General features: G+C 37.3%; 1 protein-coding gene across 1 annotated transcript in view; it reads right to left on the reverse strand.

Annotated features, from left to right (window-relative positions):
* Positions 1-22,431, reverse strand: part of LOC111155577 (MAM and LDL receptor class A domain containing 1) — a 757,926-nt gene that overhangs the window by 214,762 nt on the left and 520,733 nt on the right. Inside the window, exons 30-31 of the mRNA XM_022515825.1 lie at positions 21,064-21,192; positions 13,050-13,211 (exon numbers count right to left, since the gene is read on the reverse strand). Coding sequence (XP_022371533.1) covers positions 13,050-13,211; positions 21,064-21,192 — 291 coding nt within the window. The remainder of the gene's footprint in view (positions 1-13,049; positions 13,212-21,063; positions 21,193-22,431) is intronic.

A 22,431-nucleotide genomic window follows, 5' to 3' on the forward strand; every position in this document is an offset into this window, starting at 1 on the left:
TGCAACTGAAAGAACGCCCTCTCTCAGAGCTTATTGAAGAAGTCACTAGGGAGGGGTGCCTGGGGGCTCAGTCAGTTAAGTGTCTGCCTTTGGTTCAGATCATGATCACAGGGTCCTGGGATGGAGCCCCCATCCGGCCTCCTGCTCTACGGGAAGTCTGCTTCTCCCTCTCCCTCTGCCCCTCCCCTGCCAGTATGCACACTCTCTCGTTCTGTCAAATAAGTAAATAAAATCTTTTTTTAAAAAAAAAAGAAATTCACTAGGGAAACCAAAAGACAAGGGAGAAGCCGAGGGGGATACTGGTAGACGTTAAAACCTTCTGACTCCTATAGCTCCAACCAACAGTAAATAGTAAATGACCTTACTTTCTACCAGATAGACAGAAAAGTTCACCCAGAAGACCTCTTTACCTTGATTCCTTTTACCTGGTACACTGTATCCACTATCAACAAAAAAATTACAAGCCATGCTAACACAGTGATATGACCAAAAGATGACATTTATAACTCCCAGAGCATGTTTGAGGAACAAGAACACAAGAGTTTGTAGGAGAATTAAAATCAGAAATGTCATTTTGGGAAGAACATAGAAAGCTCTTCATACCCTAAAAGTCAACGGAGAGCTTCTGATGATTTTCAGGACTAACAGACCCCATTGAAACATTAATCCTGCGTCAGTGAGAAGAGTGGCCTGGTTTAGGACAGTATTTGCACTGGTGATGAGTTTTCTTGACACTGGCAACAAGAGCCCAACAGTGACTTGTGATGACAGAAGTGAAAATGCTAAAGTAAAAACATGTAAGTTGAGAATGAAGAGTTGAATGAATTGGAAATTGAGAAAGACTTGTGTTAAATAATAATAAGGTCAATAACAGAAATATTAGGGGCAGAAATAGTAGGAGGAGATCCTTTCTGAAAGGAAGGTAAGCTTGAGTCTGGATACGTGACTTGCAGACACTGGAAATTATCCCACTGATAACAGATAATGTGAGATTAGAACATGGAAATAGAGACCAGAAGCATGCAGAAATTAGCAAATTTTGAACATTGAGAGAATGAAAACTCTGTGCGATCAACAAGTGCAGGAAGAGATTTAAAATAGTAAAAGTCGGAATACTGAGTAAGACTCACAATTGGGTTTTACAAGGAAAAAGAAAAAGCATCAAAGACACCTATTAGGAAATACATATCACAGTCCACTGCGGGTGAGAACTTCCAGGAAGCTGTGCATTGAGCAGTAATGTCAAGTGCAACATGAGAAGAATCAGAATAATGCAAGAAGAATTACAAAATCATAAAGTCCTCAAAGGAGCTAGTACTTAAGCCCCATGAGAGCTGATGTGTTTGGTAAATGTGCGCCACTACAATGTTTAGATCAGTGACCCAGAGTGGGCAGCCAAAAATTATTTGCTGAGGAAATAATATTTTTGCAGAAGATAAACTGCAGGGAACCAAAGAAAGTATGTATAGTGTGGTAGAGAGTATAAACACTTTTTTGTATTGTCTCATCTTTGAAATATAAGAAAAAACAATAGTACTTAGAAGTGAAATTGAGGTTAGATTTCGTTTTTCAAGATAAGAAAACTGTGATGCTTAAAGGCAAAAAGTATGATAACAGTAATAGGCAGTTAAAGGACACTTAGAAAAAAGGAATAAATACAAAAAGAAAAGTTTTTGAGAAGACAGAAAGGATTAAGTTTAATGGTCCATTATTTTACTGAGAAATAAAGTCAACAAATAAATAGGAGTTGAGTGAATTCCTTTTTGGGAAACTATAATGCCTGGATACTTGTAAAATGATGGAATAATTGACCTGAAAATTATGGAAGAAGATACTCTCATATTTGAGCAATAATGCCAAAAAGCATTATTTGGGGACATGAAAATTGCTGATATCATAAGAAGACTGTGTGTTACTATTTAATGGATGTACTTTGTTAATATACATAATGAAATATTCTGAAGATAATAAATTGGATTAAATTATTATAATTGTACCACTTTGCGAAGTACCTTCCACTTAAACCAGATTGGAACCTGTGAATAGATCATCTTTGGAGGTCCCAGCTGGAAGTGTGTGAATTCATAACCAAGAGACTGCATATCTTTAAAGAGATCCAGAGATGGGCACTTTCCAGTATTTCTTTAGTTGATTCTAGTGTTTTATTCCCTTTGTAGATAGGAAAGCCTTCCCTATGGTGTGGGCAGTGTAATACAGAATAGGGCTGTCCCATAGAAACATACTGTGGGCCATTTATGTAGTCTTAGTATTTTCAGTAGTCATATTTAAAAGAGTAAAAAGAAACGGGTGAATTTTTTGTAATTTATTTTATTTTGTATATATTTTGTAATATATTTTATCTAACCCATGAATCCAAAGTGTTATTTCAATATATAAATAATTGTTGATATCATATGATCTCCCTGATATGAGGAAGTGGAGATGCAATGTGGGGGGTTTGGGGGGTAGGAAAAGAATAAATGAAACAAGATGGGATCAGGAGGGAGACAAGCCATAAGAGACTCTCAATCTCACAAAACAAACTGAGGGTGGTCGGGGCGAGGGGGATAAGGAGAGGGTGGTGGGGTTATGGACATTGGGGAGGGTATGTGCTATGGTGAGTGCTGTGAATTGTGTAAACCTGGCAATTCACAGACGTGTACCCCTGGGCCTAATAATACATTATATGTTTATAAAAAATTAAAAAATATTTAAAAAATAATAATTGTTGCTATGTTCATATACATACATATATATATATATATATATATATTTTATGCTACATCTTCGAAGTCCAATGTGTGTTTTATGCTTATAGCACATCTCAACTTGCACCAGCCACAGTTCAAGGGCTCAGTAGTTTGTGTAGCTACTGGCTATTATATGGGACAGTGTAGGCTATAGAACAAAGTCTTTTGAGTCAGAGTCTGATATTCAAATCCTCCAGCTCAGTCATACCCATGACTTGTTCAAATTTTTTAACCTTTCTAAGAATTTAGCATCTTCCATGTCTCAATGTTTTAAAGATTAAATGAGATAACATCTATATCACCTTTTACACTGCCTGACACTTAGGAAACATTTAACTGCTGTTACTTCCCTTTCTCTAGATCCCTCTGGAATTTCTCCTTCTTTTGTCTGAAAAAAAAATTATTTTGTTTGGATTTGAGTGAATGGATAAGAAGAGCAACTGTTTGACATCCATTCAGCCCTTTATAAAACTGAAAACAGGAACACAGGCACCCTCCTTCTAGTGGCTACACATGAAAATTTCCTTAACTTACTTCCTCCCCATACTCCCATAATTCCTACACCACCCCGTACTGGTCCTCTCCTGATTGATCCTTCTTTTACTGCTCTGTTTCCTTTTCCGCCCATTGTTTTAATTTATAATGCTTGACACTGATTTTCTATCCCTTTCTCTTATGTTAGCCATGAGGTGGCAGAGATCCTTCTCTGATCTGACCTACAAGTATTGTAAGTACCTAAAATAGTGGCTGGCAAAAAATGAACTCAACATTTGTGAAATGAATGAATGGGGGAAAAACATTTTTTTACCATGCCAATGCATATAATTTTATCTTCCATTTCGTCACATGTATCTTTAAAGTGATGGCTGAAGCATCACACAAATCACATTTCTTTTTAATACTCTTCTCATACTTTAATGTAATTATTATTATTATGGTATATTAAGAATTAACTCCTCTTAGTATATCCAGAAGGTATCCAATTTTAAACAAAAATCTCTTCTGAACTGGTATCATAATAAATGCCAGTGTATTATTAAATGATGAGATAAAAGGCGGATTTACAAATTAAATCCTTTGATATATCTCAGTGTCCTTGAAGGATCTAGCGAAGATATTATTTCTGTTATTATTGTTTTTGTTGTCTTCAACTTCTACCTGTTGACAATTCTCTTCGTGTTTTCTGATTATTCAGTTCTTATTTCACACTAGACATCATATTGTCAGTTTCTTTACTTTGGGTAAGTCATACTCATCTCTTGAGGGAACAATTTTGTTTTTGGAAACTTTCACACTTCTACCAAAGTAGAAAGAATAGCATAATGAACTTCCCCCGACCCAAGACCTAGCTTCAACAAGTTCAACCGTGGTCAGTTTTGTTTCCTCTCTTAACACCTACCTCCTTAACACCACTAATTTGAAAGTAATCCTAGATATCAAATTACATCTCCTTTAACCACATCAGTATATATTTCTATAAGATTAGGATTAATTTTTTCATAACTAGCATATTATAATGAAAAATAACTGTATTTCCTTATTGTAATTAAATTTTTGATCAATAGGACACAGTTTATATTAAGATATATTAAGTATAGATAAGATTGTTGGAATATTATATAGGTATTATATATATGTTCCTATATTTTAGTATCATTTTGTACATAAAAATGGTTATAGTCCTATAGAGCATGTTGGGATAAAGAGAGGTGAATAATGGGTCTTGCAGGCCATGTATCTGATTGGCAGCTTTCATCCTAAATCCACGAGAAGCTGGGCGAGCTCACCCAGATGGGGCTTCTACAGCTCAATATGAAATACAGCCTTCTAAAGAGCACCAAGAAAATAAAACGAATGTCCACTACACCGAGCCATCCATTTCCTCCAGGGGGAATTGTTCTCTTTTCATATCCCCATTTCTCTCTTTCATGGTATTGGTTGTCTTTGGTTGCCTACCGACTCTTGGTTAGGCATTGAAACTTCTGAATGAAGGCTTTCATTGCTTAGTGTAGGCAACTTGGGAGAATTTCCACTGCTGTTATACAGAACCGTTTTCCTGGAAGGCTTGTCCCTCGGGAGAATGAAAAGTAGGTGTGCTACAGGTGCACTGGGGGTGTAGGCCTCCCTGTAGTTCGCAACTTCAGCTACATGCTAAAATCACTTGAGGAATTCTTATACGTCTTGATGCTCAGGCCACAATATTAACCAGTTAAATCAGGATCTGAGTGGATAGAGGCAGATAATTCACATTTTTTTTTTTTAACTCTTCAGATAATTCTAATATACAGCCAAGTCTGAGAACCACTTTCTTTGGTTAAGTAAGTAAGCAGACAGGCAAACTGCAATGCCCCCAATTTTTTTTTTCTTTTTTAGGATTTTATTTATTTATTCTAGAGAAAGAGAGAGAGAGTTTGTGTGTGTGTGTGAGTGCAGGCAGAGCAGGGACAGAGGGAGAGGAGAGAGTGAATCTCAAGCAGACGCCATACTGAGCCCGAGATCATGACCTGAGCCAAAATCAAGAGTCAGAGCCTCAGCTAACTGAACCCCCCCCAAAATCCCCTTAATGCTTTTTTTTTTTTTTTTTAATTCTTGGATGGAGTTATCTTTATTTCCCTGCAAACTTACAGTGTTGATCCAGTGTAACTCCACACATGACTGTGCCTTTATCTTAGATTGTAATTGTCTCACGATAATCTCTCCCCACGCACATGTCTGCTTATCTGTACGTGGCAGCTCTCTGATTTTAGTTTGTGAGAAAAAGCCCTTCTGTGGTCACTGGAGGGAATGCACGGGTGGGGCCAAGTTCCCAACTCTGCCAGGTGATCTGAGTGCTGGTTTCCAGTAAGTTAGTCTAAAGAGTTCACAATCTTTCCTGGTATTTGTATAATTCGGTTCAACCTGCCATAACAAAATACCACAGAGTGGGCGCCTTAAACAAAAGAAGATGATTTTCTCATAGTTTTGGAGGCTGAAAGTCCAAGAGGTGCTGGCAGGGTTGTTTTTCATGAGGCTTCTCTCCTCGGCTTAGGGGCTTGTCCTTGTCTCCTCACAGGGTCTTTCCTGTGTGTGTGCACATCCCTGGTGTCCCTTCCTTTTTTTATAAGGACATCAGCATTAGATTCAGGACCCACAATTAAGACTTCGTGAATTACCTTTCTGTCCCAACTCTGAATGTCATCACACTGAGGGTTAGGGCTTCAACGTACAAATTTTAGAGAGACACAATTCTGTCCATAACAGTATTTTTACTTTGATTTTAGACTATTTATATAGCTTCCTTGGGAAGACCTACAGTGAACCATATTTCCCTGGGCTGGAATTTCTACTGTTTTATCCATCCATTCTGGTCCCATTGGCCTCTCCCCTGCTTCCTGGAATATCTCAAAAACTGCTGGTCCAATGATCAGAATTTATATGTGATGGTTTAAAAAATGTGTTACCGTACAATTATTATCTTTCTCATGTGTATGAGTGCATGAGTGTACAAGAGTAAGATCAGAGTGAGCAGTCTGGTAAACTGTGAGTGAAGGCTGGCTTCCATATCTCTAACTCCACACCCTTGGCCAAGCCCCAATCTCCCAAGCAAATGAATATGAGGGTCTCCCTCTATTCTATTAGAGACCAGAGTGAGATGATAATATCCCCCAGACTGAAAGAGAAGTTAAGTGGCCCCAGATAGAGAGGAAGGAGATTCATGATTTATAAAAGTATCTAAGGTTAACTCCTAAATTACATCCTCACACTCTCTCTATAAGATCCAACACAATAGTGAATATACATTAAGGACAAAGCCTGCTCCTGGGAGGTCCTGAAGTGGGCTTGGATTAGGCTCATACACGTGGGGTTCAATTCTGGCTTTGTTATTCTTTATATAGGCTTAGACAAGTCATTCAGCTTTTCTGGTTCCTCACCTGTGGGAATAATAATAGTACCTGCATCTACTCAAAAAGAAGTACCATTATCATCTGCCTATGGTTCTGTCAACCCACGTTATCAATTAAGTTTTATCTGTTGAACACCTAGTACTTTAAGTTGTCATTATACACATTAGAGCATTAGTATCACTAAGATAGTTTTAGAATATTTTTTGACCTTGTGTTGTGAATATATAATTGCACAATAGTAACTTCCTGTGCTTACATCAGGCAGCATATTTCATTCCAGTTACTTTACAAACATCTTCCTTAACTCACACCCTTAGTTACCAACACACTGTGTATTTACTAGGCACTCAGGAAGTGCTTGTTGCATTAATTAATCCAAAATATTCTCCTGTTAATAAACACAGAAGGACACAGACAAGTAACATGAGACCTACACAAGTATGATCAAGTGCCTTTCCATCTTCAATGCTGGAGGGAATACAAAAACAGCAAAAAGATGACTCTTATCTTTCCCAATTTTAGAATTTAATTGTGGATATGGTCAATTATACCACAAAAAAGAAAATAAAGTTGTGAAGAAAGGGGGAAAAAAAAAGAGAGAGAGAGAGAGAGAGAGAGACGGCAGCTTTTGTTTTATACCTTCGTTAGTTCGTGTTACCCAAATGTCACTCTTGCCATTAAAGGCTGTATATACTAAGCCTAAACACTATTCATGTGCACACAAGAGTGGATTAATGTCTGTAGTTTTCCTCCACAGCTTCCACAATGGCTCCAAAAAGGCTCATAAATAGGCCTGTGATGAGCATTGAAAATGTCCTCCTTATGGACCTAATGCCTCATCTTGGTGACAATAAGTGAAAAGATCCATAAATACAGTTTTAATTAACAGCAACGTTGAGATGTTTAGAAATAGACCGTAGGCTCCTTGAATCAGTTGGCCTTCTCATAAAGAATTTTGTTTTTCCCAGGGGGTCAAAATTAATTAATGTCCTTTATTTAGCGGCCCATTGTTTCAGGGATGCCTACACAAGTTCAGTGAGCCACATTAGTGTGTCAAGGATGATCTAATCGGGCTGCTTTGAAGCGAGTACTCTGTAAAAATACACTGTCTCAAGTAGTGATTAACAAGGAGGATAATAAAGTATTCTGCCAGAATGATTACTTTTCTTTATCTGTGGACAACATTACTTGTGTACAATATTGCATAATGACCAGATTCAAAACCTTTCAGGTGGCCTTTCATGAACTCACACAAGCTATAAAAGTTCAAAAAAGAAAATAAATGCAGCCATTAATAGTCTCTAATTGTTCCATTAAAAGGTATCAATTGATCACTCATATTTGTCTCTTTGAGCAATGCACAGAACATTTCCCACGTCTGCTGATTATACTTTTATCTTTTCCTAAACTGAGCCTCTGATACTTTTGTACCCTTAGAAGCATTATACTAGCAGATGCCCTCCCCGATTTCCAAATTCTGTCTTAAGATAAGGAAAGATTGCTGCAGATGTTATCAGGAGACCTCACAGACACTGCATCTAAATGGGACTGTTGAGATCTTAGCAGCAAAAATGAAAACTGGATTATTTCTCCTAAGTTCTCAAGAAAAAGAAAGTATTTATCCTCAGGAACTATCATAAAAGTAAAAAAACAAAATTTCATCTAAGTGTATTTTCACTATTGTGATGTTTACCATAGTGAAATTGTTAGGAAATAATTTAAGAGTTTACCATTAGATAATTTTTATAAATTATGTTATATCCAAAAAGCAGAATATCATGTTAAAAGTATTTCATAACAGATGGAACTAGAGGGTATTACGCTGAGCAAAGTAAGTCAATCAGACAAAGACAATTATCATATGATCTCCCTGATCTGAGGAATTTGAGAGGTAAAGTGGGGGGTTTGGGAGGTAGGGAAGGAAAAAATGAAACAAGACGGGATTGGGAGGGAGACAAACCATAAGGGACTCTTATTAATCTCATGAAACAAACTGAGGGTTGCCTGGGGAATGGGGTAGGGAGAGGATGGTTGGGTTATGGACATTGGGGAGGGTATGTGCTATGGTGAGGGCTGTGAAGTGTGTAAGCCTGATGATTCACAGACCTGTACCCCTGGGGCTAATAATACATTATATGTTAATAAAAAAAGAAATTAAGAGTTCAAAATTTAAAAAAAAAATAATTTCATCACATATAAACTTGTTCATAGTATATTTATCAAATCACTTAGTAGAAACCTATTTTTATATGAAAATGTATACATCCAGAAAGAATGGCAAAATATACAAAATAGAAAGATTACAGGTGATTCTATCACTCTATTGTGATTACCAGAGAAGGTTTTTTTTTCTTTTTTCGGCTTATTTACACATTTAAATTTTAGGAAGGGATGCATTACTTAGTAATGTAAAATTGATGAAAAGAAATATTAAGGAAAGAAATCAATATTAATAGAGGAAAAAGATCATTCTTCAGGGTTTTTCCATGGTAAAACTTAAAAATACTCACCACAGTTTCCACAAACAAATGTAGGTGCTACCATCATGTACCTTAGATTTTCTTTTGAGGTGCAATTCTTGTTTTTACTTATTTCCTTTTTGTTTTTAGATTTATTCTCCCTGTCACCTACTCCAGCCCTATCATTCATCCAAGGACTCTGGGTTAATAAACTCGTATATCCTTTTTTATCTTCCTCTCCATGCTCACACAGTTATTCACAGACATACTATGTGGAACTATATATGTTCACGAATAAGGGGGCATTAGTTATTGTCTGTCCTATAAAAAATTGGACCATAGATAACTATAGAATCATTTTGTGTATTGCTTTAGCCTTTAATAATATGTTCTGGGAATGCCAAGGTTGGCTCAGCCTTGACTCAGGTCATGATCTTGGCATCCTGGGATCAAGTCCCACATCGGGCTTCTTGCTCTGTGGGGAGCCTGCTTCTCCCTCTCCCTCTGCAGCTTCCCCTGCTTGTGCTTGTTCTCTCTCAAATAAATAAATAATATCTTTAAAAATATGTTTTGGAAATCCCTACAAATCAACTTCATAGTGCCAAAATCTCTCTTTTTCGTGGCTGCATGATACTGTATGCTGTGGATTTAAAAAGTTACACAGGCCTCCAGGCTGTCCCTCAAGGTTCCCCAAAAGGGGAGACATTGTCCCCCAAGGGCAAGCTGGCAATTTTTAAAAACCTTTTTAGCAGGGAGATGAATGCTATTGGTATCTAGTGACTAGAGGCCAGGAAGACCGCCCAACATCATACAGTGCACAGGATGTACCACAGTAACTCATTAGGTCACCTAAAACATCACCTGTGGCCTGGGGCACACACCCCGGGCATACTCGGATCTCAGGGCATTTGGCACTGGCTATTCCTCTGACCGCAATACTCTTGACTTAGGAATCCAAATGGCTCACTAGTCATCTCCTTCAAGTCTTTTTTGAATGGCATTTTCCCACCACAGCCTAACTGACCAGCCTAGAAACTGTGATCCTTCCCCAGCTGTAACACACACAACCGTCCATATGCCTTCTCAATCCTACTTCTTACTCCACTCAACTTCTAATGGACCCTGTACTTTATTTCCTTACCATGTTGAATCAGTTAGATTTTCCCTCCTTCTAGAATGTGAACTGCACTGGAGCAATTGAGTTTTACTCACTAATGTATCCCCAGCACCTAGAACAGTGCCTAGCATTCAACAGGCCAATTCATGAATGAATGAGGGAACAAATAAATGATGGTATGAATGAGGGACATTCATTTTATTTCCCATTATTTTCAACTACAAACAATGTTGAGGTAAATATCCTTATATACATGTGCTTATGTGGTGGTCTTTTTATTTCTATATGGTCAGAATGCTTTCCAGAATGGAAAATTTCCCAGAGAAGCATGAGTATCCTTCTCTGGCTACCTGCTTCTCCATTTCTCTGCCATCCAATGGTGGCTTTTAAAAACCTTTCCCCATCTTTTTTTTTTTTTTTTTTTAAGATTTTATTTATCCATTTGACAGAGAGAGAGAGAGAGATCACAAGTAGGCAGAGAGTCAGGCAGAGAGAGGGGGAAGCAGGCTCACCGCCGAGCAGAGAGCCTGATGCGGGGCTCGATCCCAGGACCCCGAGACCATGATCTGAGCCGAAGGCAGAGGCTTAACCCACTGAGCCACCCAGGCGCCCCCCGCCATCTTTTTATTTTGATTTGTATTTTTCTGATAACTTGAGGACTTGAGCATCATTTGATATTTTTGTTGATTATTTGAATGCAATCACCTGTGAATGAGTTATGCAGATCTTTTCTGGTTGTTAAAATTTTCATCTCCAGTAAGTCTATAAGAGTTATCTATATGTATCCAAGTTGTAATTGACACACAAAAATTTTTCTAGCCTATTGTTTGCCTGTTGATTTTGTTTATGGAATTTTTAGGCCACAGCTATAATTTTTTTTGAAGATTTTATTTATTTATTTATTTGACAGCAATCACAAGTAGGCAAATAGGCAGGCAGAGAGAGAGAGGAGGAAGCAGGCTCCCCGCTGAGCAGAGAGCCCGATTCGGGGCTCCATCCCAGGACCCTGAGACCATGACCTAGCCGAAGGCAGAGGCTCAACCCACTGAGCCACCCAGGTGCCCCTACGGCTATAATTTTTCACCATCAAATACATGCATCTTTTCTTTTGTGGCTTCTGGTCTCTTGGAAGTGAGATTCTGTCCTTACATTGCCCATAGTTACCCTCTGTTTTCTTGCAAGAGTTTTATTGTTTTTACTTGTTGCATTTAAGTCTTTAATCCATCCAAATATATTTCTGTCTATAAAATACACAAAAAATGTCATTTCCTTTCAGCTATGTACCCAGATAAGCCAACTCCATACTGAAAAAGACTATCTTTTTTCCCACTGAACTGGTCTCTGTTTTGTATTAAATCCTAATTACCAACCTCAGTGTCCTGATGGCCTATCCTGTTCCATTAACCTATAATCTAGTGTATACTAACTTCATGCTTTAAAAAAACAAAACAAAACAAAACACGCAAAACCACACTTGGTGAGGAAGAGGAAATACAATCTGGCAGGTCAAATGGAGTAAGAATACTCAATCTGGAAATGAAAGGCAGGCCATATGTCAAGCAAAAATGAACACATAGGCTATAATGGAATGTCATAAAATTTTCAATCTGCCTGAATATACAAATAATACAAGTATTCTTCTCTTTTTGCTAGTCATAGAATGGCTGAGACAATCTTGCATATTTTTCCTCTGAAGTGTCAATTTAATCAATTCCATTATAATCTTGTCCTTTTTCATTGTGCCTATGCTTCAATTGTTTTGAGTGATACTGTATTAGAGTTCTCCAGAGAAGCAGAACCAATAAAATGTATATGGATCCAGAAAGACATTTACCGTACGGAATTGGCTCATGTGATCACAGAGGCTGGCAAGCCCCCCGGAATTCGCTGTGTGGGCTGGTGGGCTGAAGACCAGGAAAGCCAACGGGACAGATGACATCTGCATGCAGCGTTGAGGGGAATTAATTACTCCTTGCTCAGGGAGGCCAGTCCTTTTTTGTTCCATTTAGGCTTTCAATTGATTGGATGAGCCCCACACCCCTTTCCCACATTACGCAGGGTAATCTTCTCAACATTCACTGATTTAAATGCTAACCTCATCCAAAGACATCCCCCAAGCTGACACGTGAAAGTAACCATCACAAATACCTCAGTTTTTTTTTAATCCCTAAGAAAAACTAGATTTTATCCCTAAGAAAATGTAGACAAGTTTTATCCCTAAGAAAAGTTGTCTCTAAAATGATTATTTTTTTATCCCTAACAAAAGTTAGATTCCATGGTGGGGGGCATACAGAGTAGGCAAGACTTCTGGGTAAAAGTAAATGAGAATATAAGCTTACTTCTGCTCTGACCCTATTACCTGGCAGACCATTAAGGATTCCTTTAACCTCAAATAACAAGGAAGGAGGCAAATCCTGTCAAGAGTTTGTTGATGTTCATTCCTTCCATCACCACTTATCTTTTATGTCTCAGCCCCTACATGTCAAAGGGACTGGAACAACACTGGTGGCCAGCTGCTGGCCACTGAGGCCACAAGAGAACTCCTCCCATTGTTAACCTCTGCCTACAGCAGGCATTCATCTGAATGTCCCTTACTTGTTGAGTAGATAAAACCTGTCAGTCTCTTAAAACAGGAGTCATGGATTTCCTTGTTGTAGCAATATCAGTTCTGGGTCTAGTCAATAATTCAGAGGTTAGAAAGGACTCACTCTCTTTTCATGAAGACTATTGAGCTCTGCCCACACACAGACACAAGGAATGCTGTCTGATATTCACTCAAATGGTGAAGGCAGATTTCCAGGGGTGCATTACTTGGCCTGGGGATCTCTGTTAGACTTACCTGGGGTATGATCCAAGTCTGGGCTCAATGCTTCAGTAGGAATTCTGGTGCCAATGGCCCAATCCAAGTCATCTTCAGAGTCCTGAGTAAGACTGCAGGCTGTGGTCCAGTTTCCTGAAGTTATTTCAAAATTGCAACTTCCTGGTGTGCTTGTATAATGGCCTAAGGAAAGGAAGATATTAATAGAATGTTCTGGAAATGTACATTACACTAGGTATTATACTACGTTTGTGATAATTTAGAATTAGTGCCTGCCTATTTTACTTATTAATCAATTTAAAGAACCAGAACATTGGCATCCATTGGTAATTTCAATTGTACAATGTACATGGTAGCTTTTTTTTTTTTTTTAATCAGAAAGTCTAGAGGCAGTGCATGAACACTGTCATTTATCCATGAAGGCATTGTATGGATTGACTAATAATATTATAGATGATAGATAAAACTGTGTCTACACATAAGCAATGAACATAATATGATAATACAAGTAAGTCAGGTCAACTAAATCAATAGCTTCAATTGTCTCAAAGTTCAGTTCAGTCCCTGTGTTCACTCTGGTGTTTGAAGAGTACAGACGATTAGAGGGGCAAAGTCATTAAGTAAAAAAAGGTGCCTTTGGAGAAGTAGTAAACTGTAGAGGACACACACCCTCTCAGCATACCATACTAACCAACCACATACAACATTTCAGAGCTAGTCACTCAATACTGAAAAAAGTTCTCTTCTAAGGGCTGATTGATAACTCATTAAAAATTAAGTTATTCATAATGAGACAAATTACCAGATAATAGCTGAATGTCTACTACTTAGTCATCCGTGAAAAGTACCATCATAATACAATTGATATCTGCTTTCGTTTTTAATTTTTTTCACACAGCAGTTATTATCTTTGAGCATTCACTGTAAAAGTGTGTTGTACAGACAGAGTGATTGCGTGATTTAACCACTAGGAATCAATTGAGATTGTTATTGACTTTTCCTTCCTTTTTAGAGAGATGACATTTATGTTGCTTTTAATATTTCTTCTCCAGATGGTTTCCCGTTCATAACTTCTTCTTAATGTAAAACTAATACTAGCATAAAGAAACTGCATCAGGAGAAAAACATGCTGTTAAAATGGATGACAAACATATCGAAAGCAAAGCTTTAAAAAATTGTACAGAAAATGTTCTGGATTCCTGACGATACTCTCATTAAATATCAGTATTTCACTTCTCAGGCATGATTGCATCTTATCCTTAAAATCTAGAATCATTTTTAATTATGTACATTTCTTTCATTCAACATGGTATATAATGCATTTAATTTTAGATGCTTATTTATGGGCTCTCTATATCCCCTCCTTATGTTTATCATTCTAGTATCATGATATAAATAGGTTTATAATGTGCTATCAATACAGATGAAAGTAAGAAATCTAGTTCTCCAGGTGTTTAGCTAACATAAGGGCAAACATGCAGAGTCTTCCAGTATAAATATAAAATGGCCATTGTGTGTTCTTTAGAATGATGTCATATACAGGTTCTGCACTATTGCATTTCCATGTAACTGACTCCCTAACACACAGGACCTGTAAAATAATTGTTCTATATCCTTTTTGATTCTCTGTAACCACCCTTGAACCTTCTGTTCCACCTTATCTAACATATGACTTTATGTATGACTCTAAAGATATCAATACAATCACAATAAATTCTATTTCATTCTCTCTACCTCAAAGTTATGTCATTTTTCCTTTTCCCTTTTCTAGGGCTAATCTCAGTTTATGATTTCAACACCTTATCAAGCATTCTATAGCTATTAGCATTCTATGGCTCCACTTATTTCAGTTAGAGAACTTTTCCAGGTCTTTCAATCTCACACTTTCTACCAATTCCTTTCTTATAACTTACAAACATAGCAGGGTGCCCCTCTTGATTTAATTTTATATCCTTAAATTTCTTGCTCTGTATACCTTTCACTCAACCTTTCCCACAGCCCTTCACACTTTAATGCAGATGACCTACAAATCTACAGCCAGGATGGAATGCAGGTGTTTACCTTCAAATGTTTGTTGAATATTCCATTTGGAACTTGCAACTGTTGTCTCAAAATCAAAAAGCCTAACATGAACTCATCATTCACCTCTCCAGATGAGTTCTTCTCACTGAGATTACTAATTAAGTTCAGAGAATGAATCTTCTCTTTTCTTAAAGATTCTACCTTTGAAGTTCTCTTTGGTTCTACATTCCTCATTTCCATATTCAGTCTATCACCAACACTTGTCAGTTCTCCATTTGAAAACTTAATTCTCTCCTTCCCCTGAAGTTTATAACCTCTGCCCCAGTTCCATTGGTCCAAGCCCCTGATTTATTTAAGAGCCTATTTTTTTTTCAGTGTAGCCTTCATTGATCAACTTTACAAACCCAAACCACATTAATCATCTTTAAGAACGCTCTTGGGTTATTTCCATGGCTCAAAATATCAGGTTTTTCATACTGTTTGAATATACTCTCCTAAACCCCTTGCCTTGCATACAATAACCTTCTCTTTGATGCAAAATGTTTTGAAACTGAATCTTAAAATTGCCTCTGTGCCAACTAAATTTTTCAGAAAATTGTCTCTTAAATAAAAACCGATTTTTTTTTCAAATTTTATGTTTAAGACTACTTTCCTCTATTTTTTGAATGTTTTCCTTAGTTTTGGGGGGTTCATTTATCAGTCGTTCCTTCTCTCTCTTGTAGAGGACAGAAGTGCTATTTTATTTGACAATCCACCCTCTTTCACTCAGATAGCCAGACATTACTTATAAGTTATCTAAGCAATCGTGATGGGCAGTGTTTTCTCTTTCCTCATCTTGATTAGTTTAGCCATAGTCCTGGGATACAATATAGACATTGAGCCTTACTGTGGAAAAGGCACCTAGGAAAAGTTTGCTTTTTTCTTAAAAACAAATCAAAAGAAGAAAATCCATTTATTTTTTTCTCAGGCTATCACTGTAAAGATATGATCATTAGGACCGAAGACATTATATGGGTAGGGTGGCTAACTTTATTACAAAGTCATTTACATGAAAACAGCCCTGGATAAAGAAGGAAGGAGTCCATGTAGTTCTAATGTTTTGATAACAGAAGTTGCTAAAATCAACCAACTCTAGGATTCTTGCTTTTGACCTCTTAGTACTAGAGATAATACAGCTTCCTTATTGTATTAATTAAACATCGGATGGTTCCAAGCAACTGAAAACCCAAGTAGTAGAAGCTGAAACAGACAGGAATTAATTCATCTCAATTAAAAAGAGGCCAAGAAGTTGTCTGTTTAGGGGTGGTATTATAGTTCAACTGTGTGGTTGTGAAGCACATATTTTCCATCTGTTATTCCTGACACCTTATCATCTTCCTGATCATTCATGGTTGCAAAAGGACTGTGGTACTCCCTAGTATCACATGTGTTCAAGGCATTGAAAGAAGTGGAAGCGGAAAAGAGAAGAGACTTTTCCTCGAGTCTGGTGTTTTTCCTTCTAAAGAGATACCTTCCCCAAATTCCCATGTATAGTCATTGGCCTCCGGTGGCTACAAGGAAGTCTGGAGAGGATGGTATTTGTCGCTGGTTGCAATGCCACCACAAGTAAAATTGGGAGTTCTGTTTTTAAGAAACACAAAGGAGGGCCAGGCAACTAACAGGAATTACCATGATGTTAGGCTGGCTGATGTTGAAGTTTCTACTGTAAGTATATTTACTAATATAATACTAAGTATATTAGTAAATATACTTAAAGTATTACCACCAACGTCTCAACAAATGGCATTTTCCCAGTGGTATGGTAATCCAGCCAACAGTGGTGGTATGGTCAGTGTAAAATTGTTCAACTTACTTATATATTTTTAAGAGCTGGCTCCATAATTATTTTTAATTCATCACATTCACATATTTGCCCTATTGAGCTATACCACGATACATAATACAGGGATATTTAATACTTTCTCCTCAGCATGAAATGGCTTCATAGAGTGCTGCATTGAGAAGGATTTGGAAGACTTTGGGTTCAGTGGGAAAGAAGGCTCTGACTGGATAATCATGTTTGTAGCTGCTGTAAAAGGCATCAGAGTATGCACCCATCTACACCCTGCACATCCCTAGCCTAGAGTACAAAGCACACTTAATACAGGCTTTAGGTAATAATTTTCCTCCAAGTAAAAAAAAGAGCACATTTTGGGACTTTATGGTTTCTTTTAAAAAGAATCGATTTCATTTATTCCAAACCAGGAATTTTTCCAACAGGAGTTAGAGATGCAAAAGAAAAATTTACCTTTGTTTATAACCTACAGTAAAAATTTACTTTTGAGGAATTGCTGAGTTTATTTTCTGGTAAGTATATAAAGTATATATAATACATCCATTTTGACTGACAAATTTCAAGAGAGTATAAAAATAATGAATGGAAGAGGCTGACTTATCAATCCTAGAAGACTGAACAAATACATTCTTTATATCATTTAATTCCCAAAGTAATCTATAGAACGGATGGGATTCTAGCTAAGATGAAGATGAGGAAACAAGTCTCTGAGAATTTAAATAGTTGCTGAACATGAGAGGGTCAACATCAAAATGAAGACTTCAGTTTAATAAACCAAAGGTCCATTTTTTCCTTATTTTTCTCCAAAGGTCATTTTGAAAATTTTGTAATTTATTTCATCATCCACAACAGATTATCGGATTGCAGGAATCTAACTCTGATGTCTCCAATGTATCCAAAAGACTTTCAACATAAAATACTGATGAAGTCACTTTGCAGAATCATTAAGCCACCCGTATAACCACGTGTGCCGTGGAGTGCTCCTTTTGGATGTGAACAAAGTCTGTCAAAGATCTTCAGGAAAGTGACCATTTCATTTGTCAACATACTGTTTTCATTTAAAAAAAATCAAATTATGTATGCGGTTGTCCACCAAAGCTGTAGGAAACACTAATAAATATGGGCATGCAACTGACTCAGGTTCTGAAAATCAAAACTGCCTCTGTGTATTTTCACATCAATAGGTCAAGTACCGTGGGAAAAATAAAAATCACATAAAGCAGTCTGAGAGGAAAAATGAGTGAAGCTGGGGTGGGGGTGGGGGGACAAAAGCAGCATTCACATTTGAAAAACCAAAATAGTAACTATTTAGGTTTTACAAGCCGATATTTACGTTTCACGGGCACGTGCACGCACGTGCGCATGCACACACACGCTTGTCTTCATCTGTACTGTCCAAATGTGCTGTGATAACCTTATTATGAATAGTATATATTACATTTCAAAAGTAATCAGAATTCTTTTATAACCAACTTTTTCAAAAAGCAAAGAACACCATATTTTAATATATCCCTTTGCACCCCCCACCTGGGAGAAAGTGAGTTTCTGAAATCTAAGACAATGTCTTACTCATTTTTATATATTCAACACTTAGAAAGCTGTTTCCAGCCCATACTAATAATAGGAATAAATGGAAGAATATAATTTGTATATAAATATTTTCAATACATGTGCATCTGGAAGTGAGAGGAGGAACATTTACTGCCTGTAACTATTTTTCTTTGTGCACATGACAGCTCTCCTTCCCCTCACTGGATTATGTATGTCAATGTCACCTTGTTCAAATTATTTTTCTTTTAGAAAATTCATTTTCTTTTGCTGGTGATTTTTTCTTTGACTTTTGATTGGATATTACTTATTTTCATATGCAACCAATGAATCGTTGACCACTACATCAAAAACTAATGATACTATATGTATATAGTATACATACATACTATAATGGTACTATATGCTGATGATTTTTTAAATACTCTCTACTTGTTATGTCTGGTGGGGAAAATAGTGATTTTACAAAGGTTTTGGAGTTGTTTTTTTTTTTTTGAGCATCACTGGAATCGGTTCTCTACAGTCAGTATCAAAAAATGTATTTTTGGGAGTACTTTAAAAGCTAGAAAGAACACTAGGGGAAAAAAAAATAAGTTAAACCTAAATAGAAGCTTTTAAAAAAGAACAGTAGGAAATCTTTCAATATATTATGAATTTCATTTGAGAATGCATTTATTATAAAGGTAATACATAATAGTTTGTAAAATTAAGATTATAATACTGTGGCATTGATAGTACAGTTTTAGGAAGTGCCAGTGATTTTCACTCCCTTTGACACTTTGACTTAAAATTAAAATATAGCATTAATGTTGAGAAATTTATGATAAGTGAATTCAGTCCATCACAGCAAGAAAAATACTATATGGTTCCAAATACTGGTGTTAGATAGCCAGATTGTCAAATGCATAGAAACAGAGAATCAAATGGTGGCTTTCAGGGGCTGGCGGAGGGAAATTGGAGCATTAATTGTTTAATGGGTATAGGATTTCAGTTTTTCCAGATGAAAAATGTTCTGGAGATGAACGGTGGTGATATCTGGACAATAATGCCAAAGCACTTAATGCCACTGAACTATACAGTTAGAAATGGTTAAAATGGTAAATTTTATGTTATGCACATTTCACCACAATTTAATAAAACTAATAAACACAAAAGAAGAGAAAATGAACACTTCAGAAGCATCATTACTATAAGATCTTGAGGAATAAAAAGGATGTTGAGTTAAAAAGAAAAATTTGAACATGACTTCTATGATACTCCTTTCCTGTACAGCATGAAATTGTCCCAAATGTAAAATCTACCCCCTTTCTCTGTTCGAACTGAAGCTAGACATTTTAATTTGCACGACCACTGGAAAGACCCAAGAGTGACCTTCTAGAATTACCGAGGCTAAATCATATGAATTCTTCCTGTTTTTCCTGTGGCTCTTGGAATGTTTGCTCTTGAAAGTATTTACTCTGGTAAAAGCCAATCCCATGCAAGATATCTGACTGTCCTGTGATAGCCCTGTTATGGAAAGCCCAAGCCACATTAGATTGCCCTGGAGAATGAGATGCTATGTCAAGCCAGACAGAGAGATCAAAGAGTAATAATGTGCCAAACCCGGAGGGAAGGAAGCCATCTTGAAAGTGACCCTCCAGTTCCAGCCATACCTGCTGGGAGCCATGTGGATGAGAAACAACCTGCCTTGCTGATTCCTTTCTGAATTACTGATCCACAAAATTGAGTACAAAATGAAACTTTTTTAGGCTACTAAACTTTAGGGCAGTTTTCTATGCAGCAAACCCTAATTGCAACAGGTAGTTTATATGGTAGTGAGGTTCCGTATGAATGCTCATCAAAAAGAAATACAAAAAAAAAAAAATCTTTGGATTTAAATACATGCTCATATTTTAAAACTACATACTTGGTTGTATGCATGACTTCTAAAAATCACTTGAATTAAAGTTTGAATAAAAAAACCAATGTGGCTGGGGCGCCTGGGTGGCTCAGTGGGTTAAGCCGCTGCCTTCCGCTCAGGTCATGATCTCAGGGTCCTGGGATCGAATCCCGCATCGGGCTCTCTGCTCAGCAGGGAGCCTGCTTCCCTCTCTCTCTCTCTCTGACTGCTTCTCTGTCCACTTGTTATCTCTCTCTGTCAAATAAATAAATAAAATCTTTAAAAAAAAAAACCAATGTGGCTAATCTAGCTCCGTTTTCCTAGAGCAATGTAACTGATTAAACTAATCATTTACTAGCATTTATTTGAAGTGCTCATTTTTAGCCTCATCTATAAAATCAACCATCTTCTGGAAAAGGAAATGAAAACCAATGAAGAAATGTAGACCAACAGGTCAGTTTTGGCGATTAAAATTCTGACACCCCCCTCCCCCTGCAGTTCTGCGCAATGACACATTGAGAAATTTTTAGGACAAGATTTGCTGTGGCGTTTAGTATGGGGATAAAACAGTTAAGCAGGCTGTGATTTGGATGTGTGGATAGAGAAGCTGGGAAAAATGTTTTGACTATTTTAAATCTCCTCTAGTGCACGGAAAGAGTATTTCCTCTCCGTCATCAATGCCAATATGTTACTTTCCTAATGAAGTAAAATCTGTGCTGAATGGGCTGCATGAGAGCAGACAGATCACTTACCACAGTGAGCCTCATCAGACCCATCAGGGCAGTCTGGCTTATAGTCACAGACAAGGTAGGACGCAACACACTTCTTGTTGTGGCACAAAAAATCAGTGGCTTCCGGGCAACTCTCAGAAGTCTCTCCCACTGGGGAAAAATAATAAAAACAAAGTCATTTTTATAATATTTCTTTAAAATTCTAATATTCCTTTTAGTGGTTTTACAGATACACTTAACTAAGTTACTGGTTTTAATAGCTGTCCAAGGCAGACTTCTAGAACCCTCTCTGCTCTTGGTCTCACAGCCAGTTTTCCAGCAACTTATATAGACTGTGCTTTCAAAATCATCCATTGCCTAAATCCAACATCAATGCAGTAAAAATGTTTTGTTTTGGGTGCCAACTTAGTTTGCTAGTCTCATTTTCTGCAACTCTCCTGGTAAGCACCTGCAGCTAAACCACAGTACACCCTACTCCTTAAGGGCTCATGAAGAGGTCACATGTTCATTTCTCCATGTGTGCACATCTGCTACCTCCTTCACCTACATTGGCCATTCCCTCTTGGGCTCCTGGCGGTCTGCTCAACCTCAAGACTCAGGAAACAGCTCCCTTCTCCCCTTGTTTTGCCTTTTCTTTGTCAGCCAAGCCCCAGGTGGATATGCTATGTTTCATGCCACCTAAGAACCCTTTTATTCCTATGTTAAATGTTTACCACCTCATAGAGGAGCTGCATTACAGCTCTGTCTGCCACTCCAGTTTCCAAGCCCCTTAGAAGCAGGAGTTTGGGTTGTATTTTCTTAAGCCAAACACAGCTCCTAATCCATAGTTTGTGCTTAGTAAATTCCGGCTATAGTAACTGAAGGCATAATGGTTTTATCTAAAGGGAGCTTAGGAATTAGCATAGAATTTTCAAAGCGATTCATACTTTTTAATTGAAGTATAATGAACATACAGTGTTATATTAGTTTCAGGTGTTCAATACAAAGATTCTTCAATTCTATACATTACTCAGTAGTCATTAAGTGTATTCTTAATCCCACTTACCTCTTTTCACCCATCCCCCCCACCCCTTCATCTCTGCTAGTCATTAGTTTGTGCTCTATTTAAGAGTTTGTTTTCTCTTTTTTTTGCTTGTTTGGTTTCTTAAATTCTACATATGAGTGAAATCAAGCTATTTGTCTTTCTCTGACTGACTTATTTCACTTAGCATTATACCCTCTACGTCCATCCATGTTGTTGCAAATGGTTGAATAATATTCCACTGTGGATCTTTACATATATATGTGTGTGTGTGTGTGTGTGTGTGTGTGTGTGTGTGTGTACACACACACACACACACACACATCTTTATATATAGGGTATGGTGTGTGTGTATATTTACACGTAAT

Source organism: Enhydra lutris, unplaced genomic scaffold, assembly GCF_002288905.1.
Source record: "Enhydra lutris kenyoni isolate GAN:26980312 unplaced genomic scaffold, ASM228890v2 scaffoldscaffold42, whole genome shotgun sequence".
NCBI lineage: Eukaryota > Metazoa > Chordata > Mammalia > Carnivora > Mustelidae > Enhydra > Enhydra lutris.